The following is a 21,826-nucleotide window of genomic DNA, read 5'->3' as shown; positions in this document are numbered from 1 at the left end:
AGAGCTCTCTTCTTTTGGCTCTGGCTCTAAGGATCACACCAACCTCATGTCCACACAATGTGTTACTAAGGTTTCTGGCAGAGAAGTCAGAGGTATTGTTATTTTTTATTTTTGATGATGACATCATGGAATTTCATGATGACCAGGGAGGAAAGGTGTGCATTTCTTGTGTATTGCAGTGTGTCAAGTACAATAGGGATATTCTGAGGTGAGATCAGGCTGTTAGGACAGCTCTGTCTTTTTTTCAAAACAATGTAGCATATTTTTGATGTCATGGAATTACAGGTGCCTCAGTCAGTCACATTGTATGGCCTCCTGGATTCATAAAGTAAACGTCATTCTGACAGTAATAAAGTTGTTTATTTGGCTTGATTTTTCCTCCAGTGATTTTGGAACTTTTCCTGTTGAAAAGCGATATCCTAAGTATAAATACAAAAAGTACACACACTAAAAAGTAAAAAAATGTGCTTTGAGCAAAATAGTGTTTTATAGACACATCTGCAAACTTCAAGTAGGAGGGCATTCAAGAAGTTGGTTTGTTGGGAAGTTGTGATGTCATCGGCCTGCATACATTTCTGCAGACTTTAGCCTTTTTTGGGCTAGGAAACACAAAGGTCATGAACCCCAGTCTGTCAGTAAGGAGCTCTCCCATTGGCCAGTTTTCACTTTTGACCCCCCACACGGTGGTTACGTCCCAAATGGCACACTATTCCCTACATAGTGCACTACTTTGACCAGAACCATATGGGCCCTGGTCAAAAGTAGTCCCCAATATAGGGAATAGGGTGCCATTTTGGACAGACACATAGTCACATGGCTCCACTTGACAACGTTGGAGATGGTTAGGTCAGGTGCACTACTAGGAAGACAAAACAAGGACTTGGGAAATTCACAAATACAACAGTATCTGTCCCTTCCTATAGGAGAGACAATGCTATCTCACCATGGATCAGCGTGGGGGAATTTGTCCCCACATTTATAAGTCTGGCTCCCTACTGGCTCCTTTCTCTTTTGTCTTTTTTCAGGGACGGACTAGGACCATAAATCGTCCCGGGCATTGCTAACAGATTTTTGTCCTTGAGGCCACCACATCAGCCCATTTTCCTGCTTGAGGTACCCATTATTAGCCAAATAATGATCATTCTGCACACAAAAAACTAATTTAGACTAGCCCAGCTGGCATTTGCCTGAACTGCCCCATGGCCAATCCGTTTCTGCTGTACACCAAATACATAGGCAGCCGGTGGCTGCTGAGGGGAGAAGGGATGAACGGCTCATTGTAATGGCTGGAAAGGAGTAAATGGAGTGGTATCAAACACATTGTTTCCATGTGATTGATACCGTTCCATTCAGTCCATTCCAGCCATTATTATGAGCCATCCTCCCCTCAGCAGCCTCCTGTGACCAAATAACTTCCTCACTCATACAGCTGTAAAGCTCTCCACTGCAGCTATTTGGTATTTTGGGTAATTAGAATCATTGGGGTATTGAGACTTTCTTGTCATCAAGAGTGCAGAGCCTGGTGTCTGTGGAAGGAGCGAGAAAGGAAACACAAGCAGTAGAATTGATCAGGGGAAAAGTCCAACTTCTCAATAAATTCACAATCGTCTTGTATTTCACGAGATAAAGCACGAGAGATGTTGATCCAAAGAGTCTGATCTTCGATCAGCTCTCCTTACCCTTAATCTGTCAAACAAACAACAGCCAACAAAGTGTGAAATATATGTTTTTCTCACAGTAAAGACACCTCAAAGAATATATCAGCTAACCGTAATCATGTTTTCATATATTTTATTGGAGTTTTTTCTTTTTCAGTGCAAGACAGAACAAAACATGACACCTGGTGGCAAACAAGCCACACAAGATCCATAAACAACAAATTCATACACTTAAGAGAATGAACAACACTTACAAAACAAAGACCAATAATAGTGCTACAGTTAGTCAGGGTCTTTTACCACACCAGCTAGGTTGTGATCGGGAGCTTGGAAAACTAAATAAAAGGGGTGCATCGTTCCGGACCTATACAGGTTGTCAGAGATACACCCAGAAAAACAAAATATAAAAATAATAATTCACCCACTCACACCTAAGTGGCCCTGTTTGAATATCTGATTTTGTGATGGAATATGCCGAATATGACCATTGCCATAGAATACATTTCTTTGCCAACAAAAGCCGTTTTTACAGTGTTTCCAGTTGTTGTTCATTCCTATCCAACACGGATGGATCACGCTGTACTTTGAGTAAAAAATAATCCTGCCTCTTTGAGAATTCTTTAATTGAACATAGTGCTTCATTCAATACCATGTGTACCATGTGGAGTCACAACGGTCAACACAGATTTTGTTCACTTGACCCCTAGTGGCCATTTCCTGGTCGTCTTGCTGCACATTGGCTCTTGGTCAAATGGGATAGTTATGACCACTCTAAGAATACAGACCTTTGCACAGTATATTGTGAAGATAGCAATGTGTTTTAAAATATATATACAGTATATATAAGGGATTTCAGATTTTATTGAACAGATAATGAGAGAATATGACAGCAGTGAAATATAGAAAAATGTTGTGTCAAAGGGGAATTGGCCAGGTTCGAACCTATGCCACTGTTGATGTGAGTGCCGAAGGCTGCACCATTACCGTTAGACCAACCAGGCCACATGTTCATACTGTCTGTGACTGATCCCTTATAATGAAAGCTAACAACTAATACAATTCTAAATCAGCACTTCTACTCTGAGATGCTTTATGTTTACGGGCCCTGGTCTGACCTTTATAAATTGTGTTCTGGACATGTCCTTTGATTATGAGTCAAGATTATTTGTCAATGGAAATGGAAAACAGCACACATGGTGGGCAAAAACTGATTGAATCAACGTTGTTTCCATGTAATTTCAATCAAAAAAATCAACGCCCCAAGAACACAGTGGTCTCAAACCAATATTGAGCTCTTTGGCCTGAATGCCAAGCGTCACGTCTGGAGGAAACCTGGCACCTTTCCTACAGTGAAGCATGGTGGTGGCAGCATCATGCTGTGGGGATGTTTTTCAGCGGCAAGGACTGGGAGACTAGTCAGGATCGAGGGAAAGATGAACGGAGCAAAGTACAGAGAGATCCTTGATGATCTACAGAGCTTGAGTGGATCTGCAGAGAAGAATGGGAGAAATTCCCCAAATACAGATGTGCCAAGCTTGTAGCGTCATACCCAAGAAGACTCAAGGCTGTAATCGCTGCCAAAGGTGCTTCAACAAAGTACTGGGTAAAGGGTCGGAATACTTATGTAAATGTAATACAGTGGGGAAAAAAAGTATTTAGTCAGCCAACAATTGTGCAAGTTCTCCCACTTAAAAAGATGAGAGAGGCCTGTAATTTTCATCATAGGTACACGTCAACTATGACAGACAAATTGAGGAAAAAAAATCCAGAAAATCACATTGTAGGATTTTTAATGAATTTATTTGCAAATTATGGTGGAAAATAAGTATTTGGTCACCTACAAACAAGCAAGATTTCTGGCTCTCACAGACCTGTAACTTCTTCTTTAAGAGGCTCCTCTGTTCTCCTCTCATTACCTGTATTAATGGCACCTGTTTGAACTTGTTATCAGTATAAAAGACACCTGTCCACAACCTCAAACAGTCACACTCCAAACTCCACTATGGCCAAGACCAAAGAGCTGTCAAAGGACACCAGAAACAAAATTGTAGACCTGCACCAGGCTGGGAAGACTGAATCTGCAATAGGTAAGCAGCTTGGTTTGAAGAAATCAACTGTGGGACCAATTATTAGGAAATGGAAGACATACAAGACCACTGATAATCTCCCTCGATATGGGGCTCCACGCAAGATCTTACCCCGTGGGGTCAAAATGATCACAAGAACGGTGAGCAAAAATCCCAGAACCACACGGGGGGACCTAGTGAATGACCTGCAGAGAGCTGGGACCAAAGTAACAAAGCCTACCATCAGTAACACACTACGTCGCCAGGGACTCAAATCCTGCAGTGCCAGACGTGTCCCCCTGCTTAAGCCAGTACATGTCCAGGCCCGTCTGAAGTTTGCTAGAGTGCTCCGTGTAAAGGAAATAATGAATGAGGCCATGTATCGTGAGAATTTGAGTGAAAACCTCCTTCCATCAGCAATGGCACTGAAGATGAAACGTGGCTAGGTCTTTCAGCATGACAATGATCCCAAACACACCGCCCAGGCAACGAAGGAGTGGCTTCGTAAGAAGCATTTCAAGGTCCTGGAGTGGCCTAGCCAGTCTCCAGATCTCAACCCCATAGAAAATCTTTGGAGGGAGTTGAAAGTCCGTGTTGCCCAGCGACAGCCCCAAAACATCACTGCTCTAGAAGAGATCTGCATGGAGGAAAGGCCAAAATACCAGCAACAGTGTGTGAAAACCTTGTGAAGACTTACAGAAAACGTTTGACCTGTGTCATTGCCAACAAAGGGTATATAACAAAGTATTGAGAAACTTTTGTTATTGACCAAATACTTATTTTCCACCATAATTTGCAAATAAATTCATTAAAAATCCTACAATGTGATTTTCTGGATTTTTTTTTCTAATTTCGTCTGTCATAGTTGACGTGTACCTATGATGAAAATTACAGGCCTCTCTCATCTTTTTAAGTGGGAGAACTTGCACAATTGGTGGCTGACTAAATACTTTTTTTCCCCACTGTATGTCCTTTTTATTTTATTTTTTTCAAAAAAAACTTTTTGTTTTGTCATTATGGGGTAGTTTTTGTTTTGTCATTATGGGGTATTATGTGTAAAAAACGTAATCAATTTTAGAATAAGGTAGTAACGTAACAAAATGTGGAAAAAGTCATTTCCGAATGTACACGTTTTCAGACCCCTTGACTCTTTCCACATTTTGTTACATTTACATCATTTAGCAGACGCTCTTATCCAGAGTCACAGAAACATCCCCACTTCTTCTCCTTTCTTGTTCCTGTGTGTCCAACGGCAGTATGCCTGTGTTCTGAGCTTCCTCAAACGCAGTGGCGGCTCCTGAAAAAATTCTCAGGGGGGGCAATTTTTCTGATGATTTAGGTGACCTACACACATTTTTAAAAAGATATGTCCAGCAACAACATGAAGACAGGGGCAGCATATAAGTCAATACCAGAAGCATTTATTGACTGATCTCAAAAGTGTTGGCTTACAAAATCAAAATAAGTTATCACAGTAAAAATAATCAAGGGTGTTCTTTCACATTCCTCAACACTGCATAAACAATATGCATTTCCATAAACAAATGAAATATCAGCTGAAAATACAGCATCTTGGTATTTGTTCAGATTGCAGGATCAACAAGAGCTTTTACCACATTTTTTGCCTCATGGTTGAATTGGAAATATGTGCACCTGAGCATAATTCACAACAAGCAAGCAGGAGCTTTTGATAGAGGCTACTGAAAACATTGATGCAAGTTATTGGTAATAAGACATTTTTATAGACTTACATATTCTGCCCTCTTGTATAGATTTGTGAAAATGAACAGTGATAGACATTTTGCTTGAAAACAGAATTTGAAAGTAATTTCTAGAAAAGGTAAACACAGCTATCTGTATGGCTTTGTAAAAATGAACAACCATATTCTGGCCAATTGTATAGATTTGTAAATATGAACAACCATATTCTGGCCAATTGTATAGATTTGTAAAAATGAACATGAACAGATATTTTTTTTTGTTTTACTTTTTTTTAAATGAAAAATAACTATTTTAAACAACATCAACTGTGAACTGATTTGGGCGTGTGTGTGTTAAAGAGACAGGGAGGGAGGGACAAAGAGAGAGAGAGGCTACATTACTTGTACTGAAACTGTTCTCTTCTCTGTTTCAATACAGCAAAGCGTTCAATGACTTTCTCATTGAAATCAGGCATGCTGAGGACTAGTTCCCTCTCCATGGAAAGCATGGCCAGTGCATTCAGACGTTCCTGGCCCATTGAATTTCGCAGGAATGTCTTAACTCGTGTCAAAGTTGAGAAACATCTCTCAGCTTCAGCTGTTGTCATGGGAGTAGTTATGAGGATGTTCAACAGAGTCACAGTCTCAGAGAACGTCTCCTGGAGGTTGTAGCTCATGAGAACCTGGTACAGTGCCAGTGCACCACAGCCTCCCTTGAATTCAGGATTCTCATAGATCAGAGATAGTTCTGTCTTGAGCTTTGCCTTGCTCAGCATGGGGTATGCATTCACAGTGGCATTCAGAGCCTCATCAGGAAATGAATGGCAGTACCTTTCAAACATGTCTGCTTGCAGTAAGGTAGCACTCACAAGGTGGCCAGAGAAAGAGAACCTTTCTTTGATGTGATCCAGGATGGTGTTGCAGACCTCTTCAGACAGCCTCTGCTTCTCCTCTTCTCTCAAAGCTGTTCTGGGTCTTTTGGCTCCTGTTGCTTCTTGCAGCTGCTGTTGAGAGGAGTCCCTGAAGGCAAACAGACCAATGTGTTTGTTGGCTTTGTACAGTATTGTTGTCTATGTGATGCACAGGTATATGCAATGTATCCATGATGTATAGTACAAATACTTCAGTTCCACTTAAAATGGGCAGGGATGCATAAAGTCTTTAGTGTTTAAGTTAGCCTTTGTGTCTCACATAGCCTGGATGTTCAGCACAGTATACAGTGGTGCTCATAAGCTTATGATCCCATGCTAAAGTTGACTAAAAAGAGGAATAAAAAAGAAAAGAAAATTGGTGTCCATAAAGGTTGGATTTTCCAACTTTTTTAATTAAGTCATTAAGATAAATTTCCAAAAGATTATTTTTTTATTTTTTTATTCCTCTTTTTAGTCAACTTTAGAATGTGTTCATACACTTATGAGCACCACTGCACAGTACACATAGTATATAAAATAAAATAGATTACACCACTGGCCATATATAATGAGAATAATGTAATTTCAAACACAAATGCAGTCTCCTTTCATGCATACATTTTCAAATAAAGCTCTGCTTTGAGAAAGATCGAATGATATTGTTTAATCTTACCTTATGGCCTGCACACTGCTTGTGAAGCTGTCGAGGGCACTTTTGATAAAGACAGCATCGATGTCCTTCTTCTGTAGCTTCTGGTACAGAATGTCGACGTGGGGCATGATTTTGTGAAAAAGCCGCAGGAAAAAAATAAAATCTTCATCATGCAGCATCCTCACGTAGCCAGATGCCTCTCTCACTGTGCCCTGGTCAAATGAACCCAATGAACCCGTCCGGATGGCTTCAAAACATTCTATTAGGTCGTCTCGATTCTCGTAGACAGTGTTCACGACTCTGCTGTTGAAGTTCCACCGTGTGGATGAAGGTCTGGGCAGTCTTCGTGCAACAGTCTGGTCAAGAATGCTGGTGCGTTTGGGTGACCGGGAAAAAAAAGTTGTAATCCCGCTCAGATCGGAAAAGAAAATGTTCACTTTTTTGATGCGAGAAGTAGCTTGCTGCATGATCAAATTCAGCTGATGCGCATAGCAATGCACGTAATGGGCATTCTTGAAATGCTCACGCACATTTTTCTGCACACCAGCCTTCTCTCCCCTCATCACACTGGCTCCATCGTAAGCTTGCGCAATGAGTTTGACTTTCTCGTCATCGGCAAAAAGACCGTTCAGTCTCTCCAAAAGTACACTGGCGATTGAGACTGAGGTTGATTCCGAGATGGGAAGGAACTCAAAAAATCGCTCCTGCACTTTGTGCTTGCTATCTATGTACCTCAGCACAAGCACCAACTGTGTCTGTGTAGAAACGTCCGTGGTCTCGTTAGCTTGGATAGCTACGAAGTTCGCAGACTTCACCTCCTCCACAATATGTTCCCTCGTGACCGCTAGCATACACTCCAGTAGCTCGTTTTGAATGGTCTTTGATGTGCCCTTGAAAACTTTAGCATTTTTAAGATGGTCATCAAACACCTCATCTAATTGTGCCACAAAGTTGACAAGTCCAAGAAAAATACCAGGGTTGGTGGAGCCCTCAGTTTCATTTTTGCCTCGCAAAGCTAACTCAAACACGCCGCAAAACTTCACACACTGGATTAGCCGGCTGAGGATATGGCGGTTCTTGCTAACCTCATCGTTGTGGCGGCGGACAGCTAGCCTGTATCCCTCATCCAGTTGAGTGGCAATATTCACTCTCCCCAAAGCAGAAATTCTCAAACAGCTATCCATGTGGGTCTTTGACAGCTCATGTTTCTTAATCTTTTCTGAAAGATGGTGCATGTCGGTTACACCAGTCGCTGTCCAAGCGGTGCTGTCTGCCGTGCCGCCTTCAGGGTGAATGAGTAAGCAGGGGTAGCAGAAAACTGCATTAGCTACATCGCAGCCTGCTAGCCAGGTTTTTCGTTCATACCAATTTTTGGAAAATCCTCGGGTGTAGGACTTCCCCCCTTTAGTAGAAACCTGTTGAATTATTAAATTTGGTCTGGGAGGTCCTAATTGTTTCGTTGCCAATTTATCTTCATTTGTTCGCCGACAAAAAGGAAATTCTTTCAAAGACACAACCGAGTTGCACTGAAGCCTAGCCATGTTGATAGTAGTAGTGAATTGATTGACGCTGCTACCCTCTCTTTTCTTAGTTACGTTCATGTGACGAAAGCGCGTAAGTGCAAGCCCACAGACACCCATTGAGATTGTATTGAAGGCTCTGAAATTTGAAAAAAATAGATTTTACATGGGAGTCTATGACAGAAGTTCTGGGCGATTTTCAATCTGACTGAAATCGCCCCAAAAGGGGGTGGAGCCATTTGAAGCACGACTTTAGCCTGATTCGACATTTAGTGGCAGTGTGGCACTGTGGCAGATCAGACGTATAGATTACAACACTGATAACTACTGTTGCCGTGATATAATTGATTAGAAAAAAAATCCCTTCCTTTTCCCGTTTGGCAGTGCGTCGCCCATATCGCCCTATTGAACAGGCCGTCCCTGCTCAAACGTCTCCTGTGTTCTCAAAAGGCTTTGTCTATTGCGCCGATACACAGCCCCATCTTCTGTCCTGACTGTATATGACCGAGGCGCAACCTCCTCCAATACAGGAGCCTTTCTATTCCATGAATCCGGACCCCGAATTTGAACCACATCCTGAGATGCCAACGGTGAGAACACTCTAGCAGTTTTGTCATAGTATAGTTTTTGTCTTGCCTTCAACTGCAGGGCCCTGTCCTACACAGCTAATGGGCAGTCATTCAGGCAGAAAATAGGCAACCTGGAACGCAACCTGCATCCCATTAAGATTTCTGCAGGTGATCGGCCACATTTCAAGGGCGCTGCTCTGTATGGATCAGTCCCACTGTGTGCTGCCTTTTTAAAGAGTCTCTTCGCGATTTGCACACCTTTTTCAGCCTTTCCGTTACTTTTAGGATATAACGGACTAGAGGTTATATGTCTGAAGTCATAATGCTCTGCAAACAAACTCAATGCAAGCAAACTGAGGTGCACTATCAGAAACCACCACTAGGGGAATCCCATGCCTAGCAAAAATGTATTTCAAATGCAAAATGACAGTCTTTACTGTTGTGCTAGACAAGAGTGCAATTTCAGGGTAATTTGACAAGTAGTCGATAGTCTACAAATAGTCCTTACCATTGCAGTGAAACAAGTTGACTCCAACCTTCTCCCAGGCTGTGGTGGCGACCTCTCCCATGAGCATAACGCTTCTCAGCATCAGTCAAAGAACGGGCCGCATAAGCCACAGGCTTCCACATACTTTGGTGCTCCTGAAGCAGCACTGCTCCAACGCCATCTTTGGAGGCGTCCATGAACACCTTAGTAGGCCTGTCAGGTTCGAAAAAAGTTAGCACTGGCTCTTCAGCCAAAATGTTCTTTACATCGTTCCACTCTCTTTCATGTTCTCTGTTCCATGAGAACTCGGTCTTGTCCTGAAGGAGTGTCCTTAAATTCACTGTTTTAGCTGACAGGTTTGGTACAAACTTCCCCAAATAATTGACCATACCCAAAACACGCTGAATGCCTTTCCTATCTGTGGGATTTGCCATCTCCCTCACCGCTTTGACCTTGGCATGATCAGGCTGCACACCCTCCGAGGACAGCTTATCCCCAAGAAATGTGATTTCCTTCACACAGAACTGACATTTAGCCCGATTTAGCGTCAAACCATACTTCTGAACCCTCTGCAGAGTATTTTCCAGCCGCTCATTGTGTTCCTGAATAGGGGACCCCCAGACCACAAAAGCATCCACATACACTCATACTCCCTCTAACCCCTCAATGACACTTTCCATGGCCTTGTGAAAGAGCTCAGGGTCAGAACTTATGCCAAAAGGTAACCTCTTAAAGCAATATCTTCCAAAAGGAGTATTGACTGTACACAGTTTGGTGCTGGCTGCATCCAACCTCACCTGCCAGAATACATTTGAAGCATCCAATTTGGAGAAATAGTTTGCACCAGCCATTTCACACACTATCTCCTCCCTCTTAGGAATCTGAAAATGCTCCCTTTTGATTCATTTATGAAGGTCCTTGGAGTCCATACAGACTCTCAGATCTCCATTCCTTTTCCAAACACACACCATGGAATTGCCCCAGTCTGTTGGCTCCTCACATTGAGTTTCACCATTCTTCCCAACTCCTTTAGATCCTAACGTAGTGGCACTGGAACTCTGCGTGGTTCATGAATCACTGGCTTGGCATTCTCTGTGAGAGTAATAGAGTGAATGAGAGGAAATGCTCCAAATCCTGTGAACACATCAGAATATCTTTGAGCAATCTCCTCACCATTTTGATTACATGTCACCCGTTGAACACTGTGCAGCCAGTCAGTCATTAATGGTGTACACTCGCTTAACCAGTCCCAACGACTCACATGCTGTATCCCCCAAAAGAGAATCATGCCCCTCTGGTACAATCACAAACATAAGTGTGTGGCTTCTTGTTATCCCCTTTACAGTTAGCCAACACAAACCTTTAGTCTCAATTGTTTGGCCATTGTACGCTTTGAGAGCCACAGCCTTTTGCATGCTGGCTGGTTTGTGCTTTCGCTCATGAAAATCCCTCATATTGATCAGGTTGGCTTTAGCCCCTGTATCCAGCTTTAAGGTCAAATTTGTACCATTGACCACAAGTGGTACAAACCAGTGGTCACTAGCTACAGTATGGACCTGTAATGGTTCTTGCCCGTCCTCCATGCAATCAACAGTGCCCACAAACAAATAACTTTGTTCATTCTCCTCCATTTCAATGGTGTGAACATTTTGTCTCCCATACTTGTCCTTTGCAAAACACATTTTTCCCAAAATGATTTTTCCCCTTGCACTTGTAGCAACATTTTCCAAAGGCAGGGCACTTCCTGGCCTGGTGCCACACCTAAAATAATATTGTTTGGTCATAGCGCCCCCTTGTGTCCTTGTCTACAAAATCCACTGCTGTGTTTTCCACCTCCATAGCAGTGGTGTGGAGCTAAAGGTTTTAATATGCAATTGTGCCAGCTCATTCGACTGACATTTTTACAGCAGTGTCCAAATGTAACTCACTTTCCCGCAGCAATCTTTCTCTAACTCTGGAGTCATTTATACAAAACACAATCTGATCTCGAAGCATAGATGAAGTTAGGTCTACAAAATTACACGTCTGTACTTTTAATTTCAAATCTGTAAGAAAGACGTCAAACTTTTCACCTTGCTGTTGTATAAGACAGCGAAACACACAACGTTCACATGTCTCGTTCTTCTTAGGTGAACAATATGCATCAAACTGATCCAGTACATCCGCTTACTCGTCTTTATCTTCCTCATTTGGAAACGTGGTGAAGGTATTGACTATATCGATTGCCTGTGGTCCCGATATAGTAAGAAAGAGAGCGACTTTAAGTTCACCCGGCTCCTTTGTAACTCCAATAGCAGACATACAGAAAAAACCGCTGCCGAAATGTTTTCCAATTGGTGTCATTTATGCTAAATGACGTAAATATAAATGTGTCCATATTCCCATCCAGGCTCAAAGCCTCTGGTGTCTTGACAACATCCATTGCACTTCCATAAACTTCAACAGTCACAGAAAAAACTAGATTTCCACTCCTGGTACCATGTATTACTTTGTTGGTTACAGCGAGCAAAGACGACCATCAATCATAGTTAACGACTTTTTAATGTTATTCAGTCATTGCCTAATATTTACTACAGGTGTCGTAAAAGAGTGTCGTAAACAATCACTCAGAACCACCTCAACACATCAACTTCATGCACACTGGTTGGTAGATTTACAACAGCAAGTCAATTCTGGGCATGTGCAGACTGGTAACACCACAGGTGCGTTCAGTTCGCTTGAACGTTTGTTACGTTGCTGAACGGTTTGTACTGAATGACACATTTCCCTAAAACGTTCTTGAACGGACTTCGTTTGCTCCCGTTTGGTGGGTGTGGGGAGGTGTGGCTTGAAGCACTGAGTGACGTGTTTAACAGGGCAGTGGCCATGCTGACAGCATTCCCCAACCCACAAACCAACCCCACCCCATTTTTCAACTGGTCGTTCAGTACAGCACTGTTTCTGTTCAATTGCACGTTACAGAATGTAAAACCCTACTGAACGCAGCCCACATTACAGAAATGAAAATGAGTGCTGGCAACATGTTGGGCGCGTTCAATCACTACACCCGCAATAGCATCTGCTAAACATACCAATACAAATTTGTTTTGATTTTTGTCAAGTCTGTGACCATCGTTGGTCAGTGCCTTTCAAAGTGTGTTGCATTATGGTTATAAAAATTGTCCGACTTACGACTACATGTCGACTGCATGAACTTTACAAAAATCATGTGATCAAAGGTCGTGCTGTTTTTGATCAAGTCACCTTCAAGTCGCTGCACTGTTGGAGGCAATATTTGTCAACCAACCATTAGGGTGTTTTTTTTAATCAGCGGTGCCAACTTTTGAAGAAAGCTTGGAGTGAGATTTTCTATGTGAATGTCATTGCCCCTTGGCACAACCCCTAGACAGGGGGCTTGGTGTCCTCCCCCAGGAACATTTGACTGTTTTAAATCTCATGTTCTGCAATTCGACGTATTTTGACATGGCTTTGACCTATGAGCACGCTAGACATTTTTTTTTTTTTTTTACCACAGGTTAGGTGTATTCAGGATGCTTTGAACTTTAAATTAACACTCAAAATTCAACGACTTTGTTGCTTTGAGATTTTTGGGGGATGACATTTAAAGTATGCTAATATATTAATTTTTTAGGTGGTTTGACATTTATTCAGACAGTAATGAAGTGGGGAGACAGGCAAATGGGAGAAACAGTGGGAAGGTTGGTAGGTTGAATCCTGGTCTCAGGTGGAAAGTTGTATGTGACACGTGCTGGGAAGTGTTACCACTACACCAAGGCTCTGCACAGTGTCCCAACTCTGTGGTCACCAAATATCCCATGGCACTTATTGCAAGAGTATGTAATGATGAGTAACATTTTATTTGTAATATGTACAGTATATGAAACTAAATTCCTATCAAATAATACATTGTATAAAAGTAGCATGTATGTAAACTGTATGAATAAGTTTTATGTAACACAATGTTTGTAGAAAACAAAAATGTAAAACAGTTACTTTTGTCCTACAAAGAGGGTGTGGATGGGCCAATACATTTTCTTTTGAAAAGAGTATGTAAGTGGTGTTAGGGTGGTAAGATTCCCCTTACACTGTATGCTTTGGGTGTCTAGAAAAGTGCCATGCAAATCCAATCAATTATTATTATGAAATGTTTTGCCATCTTCCATAGCTTGAAGACCATGCCTTTGTACAGAGATGGAAACTGCTACAAAATACCAAAAAGGTGGACTGCAAGGCTATGTTAAGTTATATAAATTATTATAGGAAGTGCCTAAGTGGCAAATAAAGTAACAGGGTTAAAGTTTTCATCTTAAATCAGCCAAAAATCTGACAATTTCAACAAACAAACAAAATCTGTGAAATTGTGTACGTTTTACTTGTGGATAAAAAAATAATAATTCTAAAATCAAGATGTCAATTTGTTTGTCTACATTCCATTTTAAAAACAATGCAGCTATTTTGAGTTTAGACAAGTAACTATGAGTAAGGGCAAACATCATGATAAGCTTGCAAGCTGGGTTTGAATAAGACATCCGATTAGAATGGTTGGTTTTATTATAGCTAATAAATAACCATATCATTGATGGATCACTAGATAAAAGAAATGCATGTCTCTCGTCTGCTGGCATACGCGTAATCACACTCGCCCATCTGATTGGTCATTTCCCACGAACCGCAAGCCGGCATATGCGTCATCACATCCCCTCATCTGATTAGTTGATGCCTGCGAATCGTTAGCCAGCATGCTCCCTCATCTGATTGGTCGAGTAGGCTCCCCGTCTGACCTTTTGGGTGTGGCAAATATTGACGACCCTCCTGCTCCTGTCTGCATACCTGTGACTGGCCATGATAATGTGACATCTAAACTGTGATACTTCATGGAGGATCATAGTCATTTGCTCAAGTAAGTGTGTCAGTTTTCATTTTCTTTTCAGGGAGTAGCGGGTAACCTACAGATTATTTGGCATATTTTCAGGACTGTAGGCCTACTTAATCCAGTTTTACTGTCTACTACGTCGACAAATTACAAAATCCATCTGGACCTTTGCCATATAGGACCTTCTTGAGTACCCCTGCTGTATGGTATCATAGACCGGCCTTTTTCAAACTGTGTTATGAGTACTACCATGGTAAGCGAGCCAGCTCTGCTGCACCTCCAGGGGGTACTTCAACCTGGACTCAGGTGTAGATGTAACATAGTAAATGTAAATTCGGCACACTCATTTTACATTTACATTTTAGTCATTTAGCAGACGCTCTTATCCAGAGTGACTTACAGTTAATGAGTGCATACATTTTCCATACTCCAATTAGTAAGTTTAGTAATGAGTAATTAGTAATTTTCTACAGTCCAATTAGTAAGCTATGTTATGTATTAATTTGTGGATGTTCATCATCCGTTTTCTATGATATGTTACGAATTGCAATTTGTACGATATGTTACGAATTGAAATTGGTACAATATGTTATGAATTCGCAAATGTATGATATGTTATGCATTCCAATTTGTTGTGGCTAATGTTAGCTATGTGGCTAATGTTAGCTATGTGGCTAATGTTAGCTATGTGGCTAATGTTAGCTATGTGGCTAATGTTAGCTATGTGGCTAATGTTAGCTATGTGGCTAATGTTAGCTATGTGGCTAACGTTAGCTATGTGGCTAACGTTAGCTATGTGGCTAACGTTAGCTATGTGGCTAACGCTAACGTTAAGGTTAGGGTTAGCTAGTTAACATGCTAAGTAGTTGCAAAGTAGCTAGTAAGTTGTTGAAAAGTTGCTAAAATGCTAAATTTGGCCGTGATGAGATTCGAAGACGCAACCTTTGAGTTGCTAGACGTTCACCTTATACGACTACCCATCCACCCAGATGAACCACTCCATTTTAATTTTTACCTTAAGTAACCTTCTGTCATAGGTAACCATACCAAATGTAACATACAGTATTCAGACCCCTTGACTTTTTCCACATTTTGTTACTTTACAGCCTTATTCTAAAATTGATGAAATTGTTTTTTTCTTCTCATCAATCTACACACAATACCCCATAATGACAAAGCAAAAACAGGTTTTTCGATTTTTTTGAAAATGTATAACAAAAATTTTACATTACATTTACATAAGTATTCAGACCCTTTACTCAGTACTTTGTTGAAGCACCTTTGGCAGCGATTACAGCCTCAAGTCTTCTTGGGTATGACGCCACAAGTTTGGCACACATGTATTTGGGGAGTTTATCCCATTCTTCTCTGCAGATCCTCTCGAGCTCAGTCAGGTTGGATGGGGTTGGATGGGGAGCGTCGCTGCACAGCTACTTTCAGGTCTCTCCAGAGATGTTCGATCGGGTTCAAGTCCGGGCTCTGGCTGGGCCACTCAAGGACATTCAAAGACTTGTCCCGAAGCCACTCCTGCGTTGTCTTGGCTGTTGGAAGGTGAACCTTCGCCCCAGTCTGAGGTCCTGAGTGCTCTGGAGCAGGTTTTCATCAAGGATCTCTCTGTACATTGATCCGTTCAACTTTTCCTCGATCCTGACTAGTCTCCCAATCCCTGCCGCTGAAAAACATCCCCACAGTATGATGCTGCCACCACCATGCTTCACCGTAGGGATGGTGCCAGGTTTCCTCCAGACATGGCGCTTGGCATTCAGGCCAAAGAGTTCAATCTTGGTTTCATCAGACCAGAGAATCTTGTTTCTCATGTTATGAGAGTACATTAGGTGCCTTTAAAAAAAAAAACAACAAAAAAACAACAACAACTAAACTAAAAAGCGGGCTGTCATGTGCCTTTTACTGAAGAGTGGCTTCAGTCTGGCCACTCTACCATAAATACCTGATTGGTGGAGTGCTGCAGAGATGGTTGTCCTTCTGTAAGGTTCTCCCAGCTCCACAGAGAAACTCTGGAGCTCTGTCAGAGTGACCATCGGGTTCTTGGTCACCTCCCTGACCAAGGCCCTTCTCCGATTGCTCAGTTTGGTCGGGCGGCCAGCTCTAGGAAGAGTCTTGGTGGTTCCAAACTTCTTCCATTTAAGAATTATTGAGGCCCTTCCCCAGATTTGTGCCTCGACACAATCCTGTCTCTGAGCTTTACGGACAATTCCTTCGACCTCATGGCTTGGCTTTTGCTCTGACATGCATTGTGAACTGTGGGACCTTATATAGACAGGTGTGTGCCTTTCCAAATCATGTCCAATCAATTGAATTTGCCACAGGTGAACTCCAATCAAGTTGTAGAAACATCTCAAGGATGATCAATGGAAACAGAATGCACCTGAGCTCAATTTCGAGTCTCATAGCAAAGGGTCTGAATACTTATGTAAATAAGGTATTTCTGTTATTTATTTTGAATACATTTGCAAAAATGTCTAAAAACCTGTTTTTGCTTCATCATTATGGGGTATTGTTTGTAGAGTGATGAGGAAAATGTTTTATTTATTCAATTTTAGAATAAAGGCTGTAACGTAACAAAATGTGGAAAAAGTCAAGGGGTCTGAATACTTTTCAAATGCACTGTATCATACTAATTTAGTGTCCCGGATTTACTTTTAATATGTTACGTCTAGTCTATGAGACACACTGTCAACGTTTGAATTGTGTATGTAGCTGTCATTTTTAGACATAGGCTATTCTATAAATGTATTTGGCTCAATGTGTTGACAATTTAAACAATGCATTCTCACCTCTGTGTCTGGAGTACACACAGACACACACAGTAGAGAGTCTAGAACGCTGATCCAGTCTAACCACTTTAGTCTCTATGGTCACCGTGGCGCACCTCAGTATAGCATGCTGCCCTGCGGTCTTTCTGTCACAGAAATAAAACTATGGGTGCGTCCCTACAGTACATAATGCACTACTTTTGACCAGGCCCTGGTCAAAAGTAGTTTAGTATGTAGGGAATAGGATGCCATTTAGGACAGAGACATTATTTCTCACTTTCTGCCTAGTCTATTACTGCCTCTCACCTATTTATAGGCCCCAACTTGATCGAACTCAGGTCACACCTATGCTAGTTGGTTTATTAAGTTAGAAAAACTTGCCTAGCCAGAGAAGACGACGAGAGGGTTAAACAAAAACATCCTGTGTATTAGGTACACCACCCCATTCACGGTACTAGATGAGTGTACCTAATAGACTGTAGATTGTATTATCAACCAGTAACTATGGTGAAATAATGCAGATCACATTTTCTACACTTTGGCAGTGTTAGTTTAATCAGCTATTGTACAAAATTATATAAAACGCAGGGGAAACTGAATTTGGACTGCAATGGGCCTCTAATCTAACAGTCAACATTCTGAAATACACTATATATACAAAAGTATGTGGACACCCTTCAAATGAGTGGATTCGGCTATTTCCGCCATACCCATGCTGACAGGTGTAAAAAAATCGAGCATACAGCCATGCAATCACCATAGACAAACATTGGCAGCAGAATGGCCTTACTGAAGAGCTCAGTGACTTTCAACATGGCACCGTCATAGGATGCCACCTTTCGAACAAGTCAGTTCGCCAAATTTCTGCCCTGCTAGAGCTTCCCCGGTCAACTAAGTGCTGTTATTGTGAAGTGGAAACGTCAAGGAGCAACAACGGCTCAGCCCCAAAGTGGTAGGCCACACAAGCTCACAGAACAGGACTGCCGAGTGCTGAAGCGTGTAGCGCTCGTTTTTCAACACTCACTACCGAGTTCCAAACTGCCTCTGGAAGCAACGCCAGCACAAGAACTGTTCGTTGGGAGTTTCATGAAATGGGTTTCCATGGTCGTGCACCGCAATTGGACTCAGGAGCAGTGGAATCACGCTTCACCATCTGGCAGTCCGACTGATGAATCTGGGTTTGGCGGATGCCAAGAGAACGCTACCTGCCTGAATGCATAGTGCCAACTGTAAAGTTAGGTGGAGGAGGAATAATGGTCTGGGGCTGTTTTTCATGGTTCGGGCTAGGCCCCTTAGTTCCAGTGAAGGGAAATCTTAACACTACAGCATACAATTCCGTTCTAGACGATTCTGTGCTTCCAACTTTGTGACACCAGTTTGGGGAAGGCCCTTTCCTGTTTCAACCTGACAATGCCCCGTGCACAAAGCGAGGTCCATACAGAAATGGTTTGTCGAGATCGGTGTGGAAGAACTTGACTGGCCTGCATAGAGCCCAGACCTCAACCCCATCGAACACCTTTGGGATTAATTGGAATGCCGACTGCAAGCCAGGCCTAATCGCCCAACATCAGTGCCCGACCTCATTAATGCTCTTGTGGCTGAATGGAAGCAAGTCCCCGCAGCAATGTTTCAACATCTAGTGGAAAGCCTTCCCAGAAGAGTGGAGGAGGCTGTTATAGCAACAAAGAGGGGACCAACTCCATATTAAAGCCCATGAATTTGGAATGCGATATGTCCACATACTTTTGGGAATGTAGTGTATCTCATCAACCAGCATGGTCTCAAAGCTGGCTAGTCAGAGCATCCCACCTCCGATTGGTTAATACACAGTTCGAGCTGTGTTTTATTTGTATTTTATTCAGTTCTTCATTTGACCTATGTGAGATGCATTGGATGCATTGCAACGAAGAGGCCGAATTTTACGCGCAGGTAACCTACAGGTTACCGCTGGATTTCTCAACACGATACCAGCGGGAGATTACAATGAGCTAAAATAACCAGAGCTGTTATGGTGTCAAGCCGGCTTGATACTAAACAGCGGAAATGGCATGGGAAATGGTAATTGTCTGCGTTCAGTACTCCTGCCCAATTAACATCCTAACAGAAACAACGATATCGAAAAAGATAACTGGAAGAATGACATATTACAACTGAATTAAAATGATGACAGGAAATGTAGCTTATGTCAATTACGATGATTTATTTAACACGTTTATTTGCAGACAATTACTTAGCCAAATTATGCCTACATCGAGGCTACTCTTCTGCGAAAATATAGTTAGTGAAGACCAACTTGTTATTAATTACCTAATTGTAAATTAAAGTGATATGGATTGCAGCAACATGTGTTGATATACAATTTAAATATAATTATAAATCTGTTTATTTGCATCTGTTTATTTGGTTAAGATAACGACTTCCAAGTAATACGAAACTACTCAACCTACCACATTTCTTTCCAATTCAAACATGGTTTATTTAATAACGTACAATACGCCACAGTAGGCCAACTGGCTTAATTGCTGTAGCCCTGTAAGAAAATATAAAGGATAATTTGAGCGTTTTCAAATTGTTCTACAAATAAATAATCCCCTCTATCCACACATTGGACATGTTACTCTTCACTACCAGCCTAACCACAAATAAAAAACATTAAACAATTATAATATAACTTGTGTAACTTTCAATAAATGTATTAGAATATAATAATTTGATAACAAAATAACACAATCACGATTTAGTTTCAAATGTGTAGCCGTGATCAATGAAATACTTTGTTTCAGTTGTACAGAATGATTGTCAAATAGATAAATCGCCTTTAGTCTCATCAAATAGCAGGATTAAATTGTTCCGACGATAATACCACCAGAGGGAAAAAATATTCTTAAATGTTGGCAGCAATCAGGACTAAGAGTAAACCACAACATGCTCTTTAGGGAGAGGTAAATTTGTGGCCTATAATGGTTGCAATTGAGAAACTGTGTGGGTGATTTTACCGCGTATTGATGGTTTAACGAGATCAGATGGCGATAATCTAGTTGCCATCGATGGTTGCAATTGGCCGACTATGCTTTCTCTGTTGGAATAAATGAAACTGTCTATATTCACACAGGCTGCCCAATTTGGATATTTCTTTCCACTAATTGGTATTTTGATCAATCACATCAGATATTTTCACACCAGATCTTTTCCAGAGCTAATCTGATTGGTCAAAATAAAAAAATATCAGAGTTGGGCTGCCTGTCTAAACGCAGCCACTGAGACGCAAACCTATCTCACATTGTACAGTCGTGGTCAAATGTTTTGAGAATGACACAAGTATTGGTCTCCACAAAGTTTGCTGCCTCAGTGTTGATGATGGCAATTTGCATATACTCCAGAATGTCATGAAGAGTGATCCATGAAAATGAACTTAATTCCCCAAAAACATTTCCACTGCATTTCAGCCCTGCCACAAAAGGACCAGCTGCCATCATGTCAGTGATTGTCTCATTAACACAGGTGAGAGTGTTGACGAGGACAAGGCAGGAGATCACTCTGTCATGCTGATTGAGTTAGAATAACAGACTGGAAGCTTTAAAAGGAGGGTGGTGCTTGAAATCATTGTTCTTCCTCTGTCAACCATAGTTACCTGCAAGGAAACACGTGCCGTCATCATTGCTTTGCACAAAAAGGGCTTCACAGGCAAGGATATTGCTGCTAGTAAGATTGCACCTAAATCAACCATTTATCGGATCTTCAAGAACTTCAAGGAGAGAGGTTCAATTGTTGTGAAGAAGGCGTCAGGGCGCCCAAGAAAGTCCAGCAAGCGCCAGGACCGTCTCCTAAAGTTGATTCAGCTGCGGGATCAGGGCACCACCAGTGCAGAACTTGCTCAGGAATGGCAGCAGGCAGGTGTGAGTGCATCTGCACGCACAGTGAGGCGAATACTTTTGGAGGATGGCCTGGTGTCAAGAAGGGCAGCAAAGAAGCCACTTCTCTCCAGGAAAAACATTAGGGACAGACTGATATTCTGCAAAAGGTACAGGGATTGGACTGCTGAGGACTGGGGTAGAGTCATTTTCTCTGATGAATCCCCTTTCCGATTGTTTTGGCCATCCGGAAAACACCTTGTCCGGAGAAGACAAGGTGAGCGCTACCATCAGTCCTGTGTCATGCCAACCGTAAAGCATCCTGAGACCATTCATGTGTGGGGTTGCTTCTCAGCCAAGGGAGTGGGCTCACTCACAATTTTGAGTAAGAACACAGCCATGAATAAAGAATGGTACCAACACATCCTCAGAGAGCAACTTCTCCCAACCATCCAAGAACAGTTTGGTGATGACCAATACCGTTTCCAGCATGATGGAGCACCTTGCCATAAGGCAAAAGTGATAACTAAGTGGCTCGGGGAACAAAACATCAACATTTTGGGTCCATGGCCAGGAAACTCCCCAGACCTTAATCCCATTGAGAACTTGTGGTCGATCCTCAAGAGGCGGGTGGACAAACAAAAACCCACAACTTCTGACAAACTCCAAGCATTGATTATGCAAGAATGTGCTGCCATCAGTCAGGATGTGGCCCAGAAGTTAATTGACAGCATGCCAGGGCGGATTGCAGAGGTCTTGAAAAAG

General features: G+C 41.9%; 1 protein-coding gene across 1 annotated transcript; it reads right to left on the bottom strand.

Annotated features, from left to right (window-relative positions):
- Positions 1-5,126: 5,126 nt before the first annotated feature.
- On the bottom strand, positions 5,127-8,392 carry LOC311103481 (zinc finger MYM-type protein 1-like). Its single transcript, XM_084145047.1, has 2 exons — positions 7,009-8,392; positions 5,127-6,444 (listed from the first exon to the last, which is right to left on the bottom strand). The coding sequence occupies exons 1-2, from the start codon at positions 8,220-8,222 to the stop codon at positions 5,823-5,825; spliced, it is 1,836 nt and encodes a 611-aa protein (XP_084001173.1). The 5' UTR covers positions 8,223-8,392; the 3' UTR covers positions 5,127-5,822.
- Between the last annotated feature and the right edge of the window lie 13,434 nt (positions 8,393-21,826).

The sequence above is a fragment of the Coregonus lavaretus genome (genome assembly GCF_964263955.1).
Source record: "Coregonus lavaretus genome assembly, chromosome: 28".
Classification (NCBI taxonomy): Eukaryota; Metazoa; Chordata; class Actinopteri; order Salmoniformes; family Salmonidae; genus Coregonus; species Coregonus lavaretus.
The sequence above is the reverse complement of the archived record's forward strand: the minus strand, read 5'-3'. Positions and strand labels throughout refer to the sequence as shown.

Coding starts and splice junctions, on each gene's coding strand:
- LOC311103481 (XM_084145047.1), bottom strand. CDS start 8,222: ATGCACCATCTTTCAGAAAAGATTAAGAAACATGAGCTGTCAAAGACC. Junction 6,445..7,008: donor AGCAGTGTGCAGGCCATAAG/GTAAGATTAAAC, acceptor GTTTGCCTTCAG/GGACTCCTCTCAACAGCAGC.